This window comes from Condylura cristata, unplaced genomic scaffold, assembly GCF_000260355.1.
Source record: "Condylura cristata isolate star-nosed mole 26May11 unplaced genomic scaffold, ConCri1.0 scaffold00005, whole genome shotgun sequence".
NCBI lineage: Eukaryota > Metazoa > Chordata > Mammalia > Eulipotyphla > Talpidae > Condylura > Condylura cristata.
In genome coordinates, this window is record NW_004567106.1 from 13,168,860 (window position 1) to 13,185,300 (window position 16,441).

The following is a 16,441-nucleotide window of genomic DNA, read 5'->3' on the forward strand; positions in this document are numbered from 1 at the left end:
GAGCCTCTGGCCTGTACCCCAGTTCTGTATGTACAAATAAATACATCTTTAAAAAAAAAAAAAACTGAGATTTGATCATCATGAGACTTGAGTTCATCAGGCAGTATCCCAGCTATTCCACTGTGAGCCTTGAAGATTGGCAGCTATTAATTGCAAAGAGGAGATACAGGGTGAGGAAAGTGAAGATGAGCAAGAGAGCATGTATCTGGGCATACATGCATTCAGTTCAGAAATTAACAAGAACAATAAATCTCTGTAACCATTACCAAGAAACTTCACCAAGAAACTTATGTAACATTTAGTGTTCTTGAAACTAATATACTTACACCATTTTTATACCCTTGGATGATGTCTCTAAATAGTAGATAACTACTATTTACATAACTAGCAAGCTTTGATTAAGGAATTAAATCCATTCCATAATCATCTTTCTGTCATCTACAATCTCTCTTCCCATTGCCATAGTGAACTGAGAGATGACTGTCAGGTTCACTTACTTTAATTCCTTGCAATCCATATCCAGGGGGGCCTGGGGGACCAGGCAATCCTTTCTGCCCAATATCACCCTGTTGGAAGATGGAGAGAAATGAAAACAGAAGCTTGAGGAAGAAAAAATGTAGTATTGCTCTCAGCTTCATTTTTGCTTTTAGTCATGTTGCCCACAAGCTATATAACATTTTATATAAAGCAATGGTTTTCCAAACATTTTAATTCTAATTTCAAGAATCCCTTGAAAATCTTACATATGATCTGTGCTGCACTATGAAGCTAGCCACAGCCACTTCAGCATTAGTTCTATCCTCAGCCAGGGAGGTGACCCACATGGCACAGCAGACCTCTCCTGACCTGCCCTCTGCTCCCCTCAGCAGTCATCAGTCGTCCTGTTCTGTCCCCTACTCTGTCTCTGGTGAATCCTCTCACGACTCCTGCACCTCTGGCCTATACCCCAGTTCTGTATGCATAAATAAATATATATATTTTTTAAAAGCATGATATTCTAGAAAAATAAGTAAATAAAGAGGTAAAGCAGAGGTGCTTGGTCTCAATGCCAGTGTTGGTTTGGGAGACTCAACTGCTTGCTTATGCTTCTCTAGGGGCCCTCCCACTACACCTTAAAACACCAGAGGTGTAAAGAGTACTTGCACATGATTCTTTGTAACTTTAAACATTGCTCCATCTTAATATGGAGTTTATTTAAAGTCAATGAATATTGATTTGGCTATGTTTTAAGTTTTCAAAAAAAAAAAATGTGAAGTAATAAGTACATCCTTCCCCAATATATATTCTTTACATCATAAGCTGATTCCACTTTTTTGAGGAGCAACTTCTGTAGTCAGATAAGATTGGAAAATGTTCTTTACCACAGTATATGCCTCTCCTGGGAGATCCCTTGGGAACATTAGTATATTAAAGTCTTTAAGAAGTCCCACAATAAAGAGATTTCTTTAGCTTTTTTTCATATTAGTTCATCCCAGAAATTCTCAAATTCACATTTCATACAATTAGCATTTAGAAATTAGCATTAAGATAAGTGATTGAATAAGTTAGTTAGCCCTTTCTTTCCAATATGAAAAAGGAATTTTCATATTGAGCATTGCAGAAAAAAATTTAAATAAAAAGTAAACAAAGAAGAAAAAACAGCTTTTAGAAATGCTTATTAATTTGTAATTGAATAAATTAGTATTTTTCTTTCCAATATAGAAAAAAAATTTTTTTTATGATTGAGCATTATGAAAATAAAGTAATAATAAAGAGGGACTATTTTTGTATGGATATTAGTAGCTGTTATCCTATTGTGATAACAACTACTAATATCCATACAAAGTAATATATAAGTTTAAGAAATTGCCTTTTACATAATGTAGCGATTTGAGGGAGAAAACAAAAAGGCTAAACTATAATCTTTGTTAGTCTGGGAACCTCAGTAAAATCTTTGACTCAAGATTTTCCTCTTCCCTCTCTGATAGTGAGGTTCTAATTAATTTCTCTGCATTCTGAGCATAAAATACAAGTATTTGAATACTGAATTTGTGTGGGTGACTTATTGAAACCTGTTTTCCCTATGAATCTGCTCACTGCTTCACCTTTTTGAACAAAGTAAAGGACTATTTGTCTAGCAACACTGCCTATGAAGTTAAGGTTCAATTTGTCCTCAATGATAGCACTTGATTTTCATGCAAAGAACCAACCTGAGAACTCACCTTTGGTCCCTGGGTTCCTATGCCCCGAGGCCCAGAGGGGCCTGGAGGGCCTCTTACACCAGGCTCTCCCTGAAACAGGATAACAAATGACAAGATAATAATGGTTAAACAAACCACCAGCAAACTTTAAGTTTTAGAAGGCATCATATTAGATTATACTTTAAAAATACTTCTAAAAAATCGAAAACCCTTGAATTTAATGAAGATTAGTTGAGCCCTTTTCTTGCACTTCACTTTCCTACCCTTGATACTATGTCTTATCTTCGTTTCCTTTTTTTTTTTTTTTTTCCTATTGCCTGCTATACAATCTTTAAGTCATCTGATACAGGTCCATTTCAATGGAATCAAGTCAATTAACTTCTTGGTGACCTTGTACTATACTCTCCTTCCAAATTTGGAGAAGTAATTGCTGCTGTTGTGAATAGAGGAATAAAAAAGAGACATAAAAAATCAACCATTAAAAGATGCAGTCCCAACCAGAACTAGTTTGTTTATTTATTCATTTATTTTTTGTACAAAGATTATGCTATGTGGGTTAGCAGGGCTCTCAGACTCTGCCAGGAGGCAGTTGTGACTGCAGGGTAAATTCTACAAGGGCTTTCAGTTTGTCCACAGTGAGACAGTTTTTTTAACAGGCTACTATCAACAGAAAAGAAATGACATCTAAGGTCAAACCTATTTGAAAAGTGACTAATGGGAAGAAGCAGTGAATGAAAGCCTCTTCACTAGCCACCTTCTGTATACCCAACATTATGCTGGGCATGTTTATCTGTGTTATTTGAAATAATGTAGTGTTCTAATGTATTAGAATATGACTAATTTATCTAACTCCTCTAAACTTCAGTAACTCCATCAGATTTATACCTACAATTCATGGGGATACAATAAAGTGAGACAAAGAACATGAGGTTCATTCCTACCACAATGTCTAACGTAAAATACACATTTGTTAAGTGTTAATTCCCACTTCAGCCACTTTTTTAAAGAGGAAACTAAAGTTTGCCCAAGGGGGTGCAGCTAAGAAGCAAGGCTAGGAAGATGTGGAGAAACAGGAACCTATATATGTTTTTGGTACAACCACATTTGTTTTGCTGCTTCTTGAAAAGGTGAAGATAAATTTACCATATGACCTAGTAATTTAAATCTTAGCTATACACCCCAGGAAAATGCAAACATATGGTCACAAAAAAGACTTACATATGAATACTCTTTGAGCATTGCTCATAACAGTCCCAAACTGGAAACACCTTCAATAGTCATCAACTCATCAATGGATAGACAAAATGTGCTGTATTCAGCAATGAAAAGGAGCAAACTATAGACTATATGAACAAACCTCCAAAACATTATTTTCAATGAAACAGCCCAGATATATAGAGACCATATATTACATGATTCCATTTGTATGAAATGTGCGGAAAAGATAAATTTAATAGAGACTGTTTTATCCCAACATCTGTGAGTGGCAGCAAGAAAGGAAGGTGGGAGGCAGAAAGGCTGAGCAAGCAGTTTATTGCTCTGGGACAGCAGCTGAGACGGAGCCCCTAGGGTGGGGTTCACAGCTACTGCCAGCTCTATAGGGGAGAAGGGTCTTTTTTTTTTTTTTTTAAAGATTTATTTATTTATTCATACAGAGCTGGGGTACAGGCCAGAGATGCGGAGGGTGAGAGGATTCACCAGGAACAGAGTGGGGAGCAGAACAGGCAGATGGATGAAGTACACTGCTGAGGGGAGCAGCAGGTGGGTCAGGAGAGGTCTGCCACGCCATGTGGATCTCCTCCGGAGCAGGCGGGGATTGAACTCATGTGGAATTGGCTTAAGCTTCTTAGTGCTGTGCTTTAACCCGCTGCGCCACCAGGGAGGGCCCTGGAAGGGTCTCTTATATAAATTCTAAATTCAGATTCCAAAGGGGGTGACTCATGGTTGTGTCCTTGATGTGAGGCCCAGTTTGCTGTCACCTTCAGCTAGTCCCATCCAGGATCTCAAGGTCAGTTTACTACCACTTTATCAAGCTTGGATGCAAGGCCCAATTCTTTACTGCCCTAATTCAGTCCTTGTCAGTAAATCTTTGGTCACTCCCAACAGAGACAAATGTATTTCAGTGGTTGGGACAAGAACTGGAGATAGGGTAATGATTTCACTAGAAATGGGTATAGTGGATTTCAATGGAGATGGAGGTGGAGAAATGAAAGTGTCCTAAAACTAATTTGTGGTGATTGCTAAACAACTTCACAAGTTTGCTAAAAATCATCATTTATTGGGTGAATTCTCTGATATAAACAATATACCTCAATAAAATGATAAGGGGAAAAAATGAAAGGAATCAGAAAAACTTTGAACGTGGAACCCCCAATTTCTTTACCCTACATTTTGTCTTGTCTCTGTCCTTGTAGGAGCTGAATAATATAGCTTTCTTGCCAAAGTTAAGGATTATAAGAAATTATTAAATGTTTACCTAGAAAAATAGCCCATCCTTTGATTGACATTACTTTTTACTGACAAACCCTAAAATACCTCTGCAAAGATCGCGATCTCAAAAGAATGGGGACAACTCATTTTAAACTAAATTTATTACTGATTTAATTTTCATAGTCTCTATTTTCATAATTTCTTATTTCCTTTTGCTTCAGGCCACTTTTATGGCTCTAATCTCCTGTCCCTCTTGCTTCCTCTTAGCACTTAGCTGCTTTTAAAGGTACAGGTGCAATTATTGTTTTAATACCTCTCTCCTCTTACTCCCAACTCTGAGCAGCCCCAAGTTTCTGCCAGCTTAAATGATCATCAAGATTTCCAGGTTAAAAAAAAATCTTGAATGTCCTGTATTTTATGCAAAGTACCTTTGAAGTACTTCTAAGTGAGATTCTCCATGATAGCAGGCTGATTTCATATACTAGCTATATTTTTATACTTTCTAACAAACCAAAACATAGGTGAACACAGTTAAAAAGATTTTATCTTGAATCACTAAATGTTTTATCAAAAATAATTCTGTTCTTTGTCCAGACATCTGGGAATGCTCAATTTTTTTTTTCTATAAATCAATGGTAATAAAATTCCCAGAATCCCAAAATAATCTAGCAAATTGTACCAAAGGAGCATTCTGCTTTGGGGCATGGGGAACCTGTATTCAACAGACAAATGTTAAAACTTTATGTGACCTAGGCCCTCCCTAGTGGTGCAGCTGGTTAAAGCGATGCTGCAAGCTGGTCACAGCTGCTTCAATGCAAGTTCAATCCAGGCCCCAGAGATGATCCACATGATGCAGCAGACCTCTCCAGCGTTGCCCACTGCTCCCCTCAGCAGTGTAAATCTGCCTTCTGCTCCCCACTCTGTCTCTGATCAATCCTCTCACTGTCCCTGTACCTCTAGCCTATACCCCTGTTCTGTATGTATAAATAAATAAATCTTAAAAACAACAACAAACTTTGTTAACAGTACCTGAAATTTGCTTTAGAATAATGCATTGTGGGAAGATGGGGTAGGGGGTGAGACCTGGATACAGATAAAACAGGATTGCCCACATGCTGATCATTGTGAGGAAGCATAGAGTACAGTTCCTTTTCTAGTCCTCCTAATAATTCTCATTATAAGATGTTCTTAATAATGTATTTTTTTAAAAAAAATATTTATTTGTGCATACAGAACTGGGGTACAGGCCAGATGCTCAGGGGCGGTGAGAGGCTTCACCAGAGACAGAGCGGGGAGCAGAACAGGCAGATCTACGAAGCACACTGCTGAGGGGAGCAGCGGGCGGGTCAGAAGAGGTCTGCCACGCCATGTGGTCACCTCCCGGGCAGGCGGGAATCGAACTCATGCGGAAGCGGCTTTAGATTCTCAGTGCTGTGCTTTAACCCGCTGCGCCACCAGGGAGGGCCAATAATGTATTTTTTTAATTTAACTCAACAAAAATATCACCGATGAGGGTAAGGAAAGGTTGCTGTAATGTTCACTCATAACAAGGAAGATAATGGGAAATTTTAAAATAGGTGGTTAAAGAAAAAGGTGGTCAAAGGGAAAGAGGATATAGGTAGTTTCAGCATCATTTTTAATAGAACATTATGGTGTTTTATGTACCAAATGCCACATAATTTTTTAAGGACTTGGAAAGAAGGCAGATTGAAAATCTTTATCAACTAATATTTATTTTAACAAAGAATTTGACACTATTTAATGATATTTTTCTTATTGATGATTTTATTTAAATACTTCTCAAATAGTATTAGTCATACACACATGCACACACACAAGCACACACACACAAGTGGGAAAAATTGAAATGAATGTGTACTTTAGGTCTGCGTTGTTAAAATTTTGCATGGTATTCTTTTCTCCTTCATATTTTGTCTTATTCTGTTCCCCCTAATCCTCACTTTTTAGGAGTGACTAAAAGTGAAATGCACCCTGTGGTCACCTTATTGTCCTTTCTACCCTTGAACCTTAGCCAGTGAGTTCTTTTGAGGATACGCGGGTCATCTGTGATACTGTAAGGTTTACTTAGAACAAGTTGGCCATCTTTTTTCATGTAGTTGTTAACATGTAGCTATGTTTTATCTAGTAAACCGATCTGAATAGAATCTGATATGACTGTATGACTCTAATAAGGCCTTAGCTTAAAATAATCTCAATTAAATGTCTTGCTGATGTTTAAATTGGTCTATAACGTGAAATTAGGTTTGTTCCTAGAGGGATACACATACACAGGAAATTCTGTATGTGTATGTGTGTGTGTGTATACTTTTCAATAAATGGGAGTTCTAGGACCTCAATGAGCTGTGAGAATCTATAAAGACAGTGTCTCTCCACTATGGTGGGGTCTTGAGAAAGTATGTGTCTTGTTCCATGGGCCTGTGCCAATAATACTAAGCCACATATCAGGCAAATGCATCAAGAAGCCTCACTTTGTCACTGTTAATACTGGTAATGCCTCAGTTCAGCTCAGTGATCCTATGTTATTTTCATATGCACAGTTTTACTGAACCTTGATAGAGGACACTCAATAAATGAAAGGCATCACAACAAGGTCTTGTAGCCCAACTTAGCCTCCCAGGCAGGAGCTGAAGATTGTTGAAGCCTGTAGAGGGAGCTCTTGCATCAGGAGATCATGAATAGACCTGAAAGCATATTCTAGAGTTGCCACTGGCAACTACCATCCATCAATTCCATAACACCACAGCCTAAATCCTATTACTCCCTTCCCACTGCCTCAAAAAATATTATGTAACTGTTCAGACAGCCTAAAGCTTCTTTTTTGGCCCACAAAAGAAATCTAGATGGGATAAGCTCCTTTCATTTTCATAAGATATAGCCGAGTTTAGGATTATGTGCATTACTTGTATGTGTGAACTTCCATGATTCAGTGAGGATTTGACCTAAACCCTAATCTTGCAGAGTGGTTAATTTCAATTCATTTAATGTCATGTATAATCTTATGATGGTCCTGGTGATTATTCATTGAAACTTCCATTTTTATGAAAGAAAGAAAAAGAGAGCAACACACTATCATATGTATTCATTTCCTTTCTTTTGGTTACTATTAAAAGCAAATATAATTATAATGTAGTTAATGTTTAACATTTATTTTGTGGCAGGCACTTTTCATTCATTAGCTGATCCTATCAATATCAACTTACTCCACTTTACAGATAAGTAAACTGAGCCTAGAGAGGATACTTACTTTGCCAAAACCATGTAGCTAGAAGCATTTCAAACCTAAGGATGCCATTCAAGACAGAGTTCTCAGCTAGGTGTCTGTGAGAATTCTTTTCTAACATTAAGTCAATCACACTGTAGCCAGGAGAAAATTTCCTGCGTGTAATATTCCTCAGAGGCCCAGACAGTATCTATCAATACAAAGTTGTCTAATGTTTTCCTTTCAACTTTTCTTCCATTGCCATTCTTCATCTTGTGGTTTACCCCAATGTTTAAATTCATCTTATTCCAGCTCTTTTATGTACACAAATCCTTACTCTCTTTTTCTCATAAGTCAGTGTACTTTATTTGCCAGAGTAGTGCATGCTATGACTGCAACTACTACTACTACTAAATGCTTTAATATGCTAGAATTCACAAAATGTTCTGTGGTTATTATTGCATTAATTGTGCCAAGTTACAGATGAGGAGGCTAAGTCTCCTCATTTAAGAAATTAAATGACTTGCTGAAGTCTGGGGCTGATGAGTGGCAAAGGTTTCAAGTAAAGCAATGGTAAGGAAGAATCTGTAACATTTATTCTGTATTTTATTTCAGTATAGTATGTAAGCATATAGTGCTCATAGAGACAAAACAACCCATTAGATTATTCCCTTCTCTCCCCACGCATATTAACAAATCTTTAGTCATTATTTCTTCCTTTATGCCAATTAAGTCCCTGTTACCCTTTGAGAGGACCTTGGAAGCAAGTTATAGTTATTCTGAAAGTGATACCGTGCTTTTCTACTTTGGGAAAAATAACAAGCAAGTTGAATTCACTGTGACATGAATTAATCCCTTAAGAATTTTTCAAGCAGTGGTACTCCTTAAGATTCTACTAAATGATAAAAGCAAAGAATGAGTGAGTTTTAAAATAAGATATAAGACAAATGATGATTAGCAGATACTTAAAGTTCTTTTATGGTTTATAACTATAACTAAGCTACTTAGGCCCTAGCTACCAAACACAAGTGTCATGAACATATATAATGCTTTAGTAACTCTTTAATACGTCACTCATGGTTGTCAGAATGCAAAAGGAAATTTTAGAATCCTTCTAAGCTTATTGACAGACAAACCAGATATTGATAATATATATTCATTATTGACTGACTATTGTCATATCTCTCAATCCCTTCTCCCTGATTCCCTTTTATATAAATAGGGAGGCAGTGTAATGATGGGGAAGAGTAAGGTAATAACTTTTTAAATGCTAGAAAACAAGTACTTAAGTCACTATAACACTTTCTTTAGCATATAGCCCAAATTTTAATTTCAAATATTTAAAATAACTTCATTTTTTATATCAGCTTCTCTCCTAGAATTTTAATATTCCCCTAGAGTTTCTCAGATTCATGATAATTTAAAAACTTGTTTTAAGAATTAGGGTGATTTTCTATCGATTATTTCTTTCATTTCTCACAATCAACCCATCAGACATGAGCCAAAAATTCACCTGTGCCAGAAATCTCATTTCTTATTAAACTGAACTAGAAACCTTGAAAATAGAAACATTGCTACTGCCTTTGACAACAGGGAGAAGAGGAGACTTGATCATGCTGAGATTCAAGTTAATTTTCCACTAGGGTGAAGCTCCTCCAATCAACATGATTAAAAATAAAAATGTGCTGATGGTGATGTGGGTGGGCGAATGTTAAGATGGTTTAGTGTGTTCTCCAGGACTAATGGGAAAGTATTATGTTCTCCTGGGCAGACAAGTGCAGAGTTAGGAAAACAACAAGGAGAGAGAAAACCAATATTAAAAGTCATGAGATAAATTGAAATATGACTCTGATTTTACCAGTTAGACATCAACCTGAATTGGTGACCTTGAAAAGTCACCTCATCAAGTTTCTCAAGTTTTCAATGTGACCTTTGATCATCGATCAAATGGCATTTAAATTTGAGATGGCCTTGACTGGTTAGTCCTGTTCTTGACTGATGGTCCTACCTGTAGTAAATTTGCAGTCACGTGATAGGTAGGTTTCTTCAACTCCAGTGTGGAACCAAAGACCCTTAACTTCACTCTGCTTGAATCTGTTTCCTAGGTTTGCCCTTCCTGTCAGTATTGAAAATGGAGTTTTTTGTCCAGTGCATGTCTGCTGATGTGTCCACAAATTCCTAATGCATCCCTGTGTGAATTGCTCCTCTGTTCCTCCACTGCCTGTCAGTGATGTGCACATATGTGAGCCATTGCAAGAGAACAGAGGGGTGATTCAGATGTTGGGAACATTTTTAGAATAATGATTCACAGTGGAATTTCACATAGGCTTGCATTTTTAATTTATGACTATGGGCCACTTTTGTCCAATAAAGTGTGTATTTACAGTAGTCCAGCATCTAAAAGTTTTGAAAAATGTTTAACTCTTTTGGGTTTGGGTTTGTGCTTCTCTTTCATGTTTACATAATTTAAGCTTTCACAATGGAAAAGGCAGAATGCAAAGAAAAACAAAACAGCTGTACATGAAGTGGTGCTGAGATAGTTAGAAGACAGACTGCATTGAACACTGAGCATCTGTGGGTCAGACCAAGTCATTCTTTTGCTCTGATTTATTCATCTATTTGATCTTTCATTCATATTCATATTCTCCCTCTTACACATAAACACAGTATCATATCAACATTGTTTATGTTGCAAGGAGGCAAGTTGTTCAATATTTCTTATTCTTGATTTGCTTATGTCTAAATCAACGGTGCTATTAAAAAAATCTGGCAATACTTAGGTAGCATATAATGTATAATTTAGGTACTTTATAACATATAATAAATAGTACTTGGGTAATATACTGTAATAATAGCAAAACTCACCAAGTCTGCTTTGCTTATAGATATTTTCCAACACTTGATGGTTAAAGTGGTCCCCGGAGGACCCTAAAAGTCATGTTAGATTCCCCTCAAAGTATAGATTGGCCTAAGTTCAATGACTCCAAAGCTCTGGTGAAAGCTGTAGCTTTCTCTGTCTGACTGGAGGGGACAGAAAGATCTAAGATAGGTGTGAGGCAGGAGGCACCTGTCTTTATGGCACACAGGAGAGTCACTCCTCAGATTCCTTTTCAGGAAGACAAGAACAAACTCTTACAGTTCCAGACATATCAGGGAATCGGTCCTTGGGCTACCTCTGCTGCACAAGCATGCATCAGTGGTGAAAATAAGGAGCAAGTAGTTATCTGGACTTCTCAAAGGGACATGAGACTTGCATGATTGTCCCCCAAGTAACCAAGGGTCCTTCTAGTTTCCAGAGATCTAATAGAGAAAGGCAAGCAGTGCGAGATTGCCTATGCAGGCAATGAGCCAGGATTTTGGGTCTGGGGGTCTGGACCTCAAGGCGCGAATTTTAAAACATACTGATTATCTATGTGGAAGCTCTAGTTTATACAGGGGTTTTAAAAATTTCTCAGAAGCCCTCATCAAAATTTGTATTAAATTCAAGGTAATTGTACATAAAAGTATCAAAACCACTGATATATGGATTTCTTCCACTTGGAAAAAAAATCATGATATCAGGAATTACTTTTTTTATATCTTGAAACATAGAAGCTTTGATTCTAATGTCTATATCATATGCTGAACACATGTGAACTTAACTAAATATCATAAAATTTTACCATAAATTAATCATCAGTCTTAATGGTTTCCTTATTTCAAAACACATTGGAGTTAATGCCCAAAGGCTGATATTTTAAGGTGACTACACTGGCTTTAAGTGAAAAGTATATATGTCTGTGTATAGAACCAGGCACGCACATACATATATACACATTCCCACAGATTTACATTTTCATAGCCATTTTAATTCAAAATGAGAGGAGAGGAAATTTGCACATGTTTAAGTCTTATACTTTTGCTACTATTGACAACTTTTGGTATTTTTGAGAGTCTGATCTCCACTTGATTAAAGCAGGACAAGTTTACATGAATTTAGAAATTAGACATTTGAAATATCTCCCTTTCTTTGACAGTTTCTGTTCACCTGTGTAGGTGTTTCCAAATGTTTTTTCAAAAACAAAAGGCTACATAGATCCATAGATACCTTAAGACTTCTGTAAAAGACAAAAGATGGTTTTCAGTTTCTGTTTTTAAGATTTTTTAAAAATGCATATTAGAACTGGGGTGCAGACCAGAGGTGCAGGGTGAGAGGATTCACTAGAGACAGAGTGAGGAGGCCCATGGTTTTGAGTTGTGTTTGGTTTTTTTAAATCTGATGTATTGTTTTGTGAGTGTTTTTGTTTGTTTGCTTTTTAAATATTTATTTATTTAGACATACAAACTGGGATGCAGGCCAGAGGCCAGGGTGAGAGGATTCACCAGAGACAGAGTGGGGAGCAGAACAGACAAACTGATAAAGTACATTGCTGAGGGGGACAGTGGGCAAGACAGGAGAGGTCTGGTGTGCCACGTGGGGCATTTAACTTGTGTTAAAGCCGCTGCAGCTAGCTTAACAGCGGTGTACTTTAACCTGCTGCGCCACCAGGGAGAGCCTGATTTTGAGTTTTTAAAAAACTGGTATTTGGCCCTCCCTGGCGGCGCAGCGGGTTAAAGCTCTGCACTAAGAAGATTAAGCCACTTCCTCATGAGTTCGATCCCTGCCTGCCCGCCTGCCCTGGAGGAAATCCACGTGGCATGGCAGACCTCTCCTGACCCTCCCGCTGCTCCCCTCAGCAGTGTACTTCGTTGATCTGCCTGTTCTGCTCCCCACTCTGTCCCTGGTGAATCCTTTCACCATCCGCATCTCTGGCCTATACCCCAGCTCTGTATGAATAAATAAATAAATCTTAAAAAACAAACAAACAAACAAAAACTGGTATTTAATTTTTGAATTGCCTGTATTTTCAAGTTCATAATCCAAATTATTTAACTCTAAGACTAGTGCACATTCCTAACATCCCCTTCAGAGGCTAGAGATTTCTAGGGTCACACATTTCCTCTGCCTCCACAGGAAAACAACAGGCAACAGAGAAGAGGGAAAGGCAGCCCAGGGGAGGCTGGCAGATAGAACAGAAGCCAGCAAATGTCTGCTCTTTGCTAGGCCTCCAGGGTAGCCTCACAGAGAATTAATAGGAAACATGTTGGCTATTTAAAAACAAAAAAAAACCAGGCAGGCTAATTTTTTTAAGAACACCTTTTCTTTTTCCCTCAAATTTTCTTGTAAAATGTATGTGATAAAAACAGTTTCAGAGGGAAATGGTATATGAAATAATTTGCTAAATGTTTTAATCTGCATGTTAATAATAAACCAACACAGTGGAATATTCACAAAGCTCAAACCTTAGAAAGTTCTCTATTTTAGTATTTATTTTTATTACTATTGCCAAGTGTAAATCAGTAACATACTGTCATAATTTAACACATACATACAATGTATTATGTTATATGGTATTAATATTTACATAAAACATTTATAGTAACCTACTCCGTGGAAATACTAATAATCGTGTTTTGCTGGAATACAAATACATTCCAGTATATATTTAGCACACTTTGTTTCATGCTGTATTTTTAAATAGGAATAGGCTTTTACCTCGTCAACTAACGGAATAGCTAGTTCAACAAGCTAAAACACTTACTAATTTTTTGCACAAAGACCAAAACAGCAGGCTTATGTATTACAATTTGTCTATTTTTAAAATTTAACATTTTGAGGAATAATGCACCTTAAAGAAAAAAAAATGATCCTTTGATACCAGGGTAGAGTTTATTGACAAAAATTGTTACAGGATCGGATTCAGTCCTGAGTTAGACCAAGTCAGAACACTGATAAAAGCACCTCAGTTTTGTCTCTGTTCTGCTGCACTTTTAGACACATCCCCTCCCTGAACTCTCTCATCATTACCCTGCAAGAGAGAGATAGCAATCAAACTCTCCTTTAGTTAACATTAATGCCATGGGTCTCCAATCTTTCATTCAACCAGGGAGAAGGTAAAAAAAGTACCTATTCCATTGTATGGAAACAGTATCAAGATGTTGTCTCTCCAGTGCTGGTGCAGAGACCAAATCACAAGAGGAAATGTTGACATTGACACCTTGTAACATAGCTCTCTAGTGCCTGGAAGTATTTGATAATCTGAGTAGATATATTTCTAAGGCAAAATTCTCTCTTTTGGGTACTATTAATTATGTATTTTCTATTCATTTAACATATTATTATAAAGTTCCTATTGAGTAACATGCTATTGCACCAGGAATTTAGGGAACAAGATGAAGACCTGCCTTCAGGAGAACTTACACATTGTAGACTGTACAGGGCAGTAGATAAGCAAGGTCATTTTGCAAAGCAAAACATGCTATGGAAAAATACAAAGGGGATGTGTGATAATGATGGGGAGATGGTTAACTTTTGTATGGGTGGTCAAAGAAGTGAGATTTGAGCTGAGGGCTAAAGAAAGAGAGTGGGACGGTGGAGCTGAGAATAGGCAGTGAGGGGAATGGGAGCAGGCTTGAGCTGTGAAGAGCTTCGTTGGCAATGGAAAGGGGTTAGATCTTGTTCTAAGTGTAAAGAGAAGCCAACAGAGTGTTAAGGGGGTATATATTTATGACTTAAAAAATATATACTTTGCCTGCTAAATAATGGCAGGGCAGATATAAAAAGGGAAGACTAGTGAAGAGTTCATTTTAATAGCCTAGAAAAGCAATATATACATACATATATATATATATAATTTATTTATGCATACAGAACTGGGGTACAAGCCAGAGATGCAGGAGGTGTGAAAGGATTCACCACAGACAGAGTGGGGAGCAGAACAGGCAGATGTACTGAGGGGAGCAGCAGGTGGGTCAAGTGAGGTCTGCTGCACCATGTGGGTCATCTCCCTGGCTGGGGATCAAATTCATGCTGCAGTGGCTGCGTTGCTTCATAGTGCTGTGCTTTAACTGGTTGCACCACGAGGGAGGGCCCTCAACATATATTTTAATGGTGTAACTGACAAGATGATCAGAGATAGAGGTGAAGGGAGGAAAGGGGAAAGAGGAACCAAGAATGACTCAGGCTCCTTCAGGGAGCAAGGGGTGGATGGTAGTGCCACGTGTCAGGCTGTTGGGAGGGAACTCAAGGTTCTGTTTGGATGTTAGGTTAGAGATGTCTGCAGGAAATCTAGGAGGAGATACATGATAAGGAGCTTGAAATGTGAGACCAGCACTCAGAGGAAGGAAACCAATACATGGATGATGGTTAAGATCATGGGGCTCGATGTGAGTGCCTGGGAGAGAGCATGTTTAGGAGAGACAGGAGGGCTCCAAACTGAATTCTGACCTTGAAAGTTGGACAGAGCAGCAAAGGAAAGTTAGAGCAGCTACCAAGAAAGGAGTAGAAAAAACCATTAAGTCAGTCTATTCAGTAAGTCATTGTGGGTCCCAGGAAGTCCACAGATAAGGATAAATAATTATCAATTCTATTCACCTCTGTTCTTCTATCATATCTGATAGAAAATTCACCTTTACTAAAATTACTTACCTAAAGGTGCTTTTTAGAAGCTATCATGTTACCTGACTTTAAAATCTTACCTTTGCTCCAGTGTCCCCAACACCACGTAAACCCATTGGTCCGGGGGGTCCTGGTAATCCTCGAAGTCCCTGAGATGACAGAACAGGGAGAATAAGTGTTCTGAGTGTCCTTGTTGAGTGCAGGGCTTGGGGGGGTAGGGTTGAGAGAGAAGAGGAAGGGGGGGGGAGTGAAGGAGAGAGGGAGTGAAGAAGGAATTAAATAAAAGCCATGTCCACACTTACAGCCACACCAGGATAGCCATCGCCTTTGAGTCCTGGCGGGCCCACTGGTCCCTGTGGGCCTTGGGCACCCTGGGTAAATTCCAACAGCAAATGATATCAGAAGACAAAACTGTGAAACATCTGGTAATACTTAAGCACAATACCAACTAAATATGCCAAAGGCAGATTTGACAAGTCCAAAGGAATTATTTGAAAATTTTAGCAGGAAATTCTAGCATATGTGGCAAGCTGTTAACTCCTTGTAGTTCCTACCTATTTGTATTCATTGGGAAGCGTGGAATGAACAGTAGGAATAAAAGACAAAACATTAAGTTTCTATAGGAAACACACTCAGCAAAGAATAGAAAATGCCTGATTGCTAATGTTTTCATTTAAAAAAATTATAAATTTTTAGTGTGTCAGAAACACAGAGAAATGTAAAATTAAGAAACTATAAACATGGCATGAGAAGAATAGAAAAGAATATGTACAAAATTTTCCAGTAAAATTTTGAGTAAAAAATAAGACAATTTTATGCTACCCATGTGACATTACTGTTATTATCTTCCTCAGAGGGCTAAATCACATGAGGAATATTAACCCAAATGAAAATTAAAATCAGATTATTTTTTTAAAACCAAGTAATAAATGGGTAGGACACAGAATTTGTGATTCACATCTTGATGCATAAGAAAAATTATAAATTCTGCCTTACAGTGATAACTTTAAGCCTCAAAAACTTTTAGTGGTGGCCCTCCCTGGTGGCGCAGCGGGTTAAAGCATAGCACTGAGAATCTAAAGCCGCTTCCACATGAGTTCGATTCCTGTCTGCCCCGGAGGTGACCACATGGCG

At 37.8% G+C, this 16,441-nt stretch overlaps 1 protein-coding gene across 5 annotated transcripts in view; it reads right to left on the minus strand.

Moving 5' to 3' along the window:
* The window catches only part of COL28A1 (collagen, type XXVIII, alpha 1), a 140,647-nt gene that overhangs the window by 47,589 nt on the left and 76,617 nt on the right, over window positions 1-16,441 (minus strand). For all 5 annotated transcript variants that reach the window (XR_001145085.1, XM_012720911.1, XM_012720909.1 and 2 more), the window contains exons 24-27: window positions 15,610-15,678; window positions 15,388-15,456; window positions 2,202-2,270; window positions 498-566 (exon numbers count right to left, since the gene is read on the minus strand). Coding sequence is in view for 4 of the 5 variants with exons in the window: in XM_012720911.1 (XP_012576365.1) it covers window positions 498-566; window positions 2,202-2,270; window positions 15,388-15,456; window positions 15,610-15,678 (276 nt within the window). In the remaining variant the exon portion in view is untranslated. The remainder of the gene's footprint in view (window positions 1-497; window positions 567-2,201; window positions 2,271-15,387; window positions 15,457-15,609; window positions 15,679-16,441) is intronic.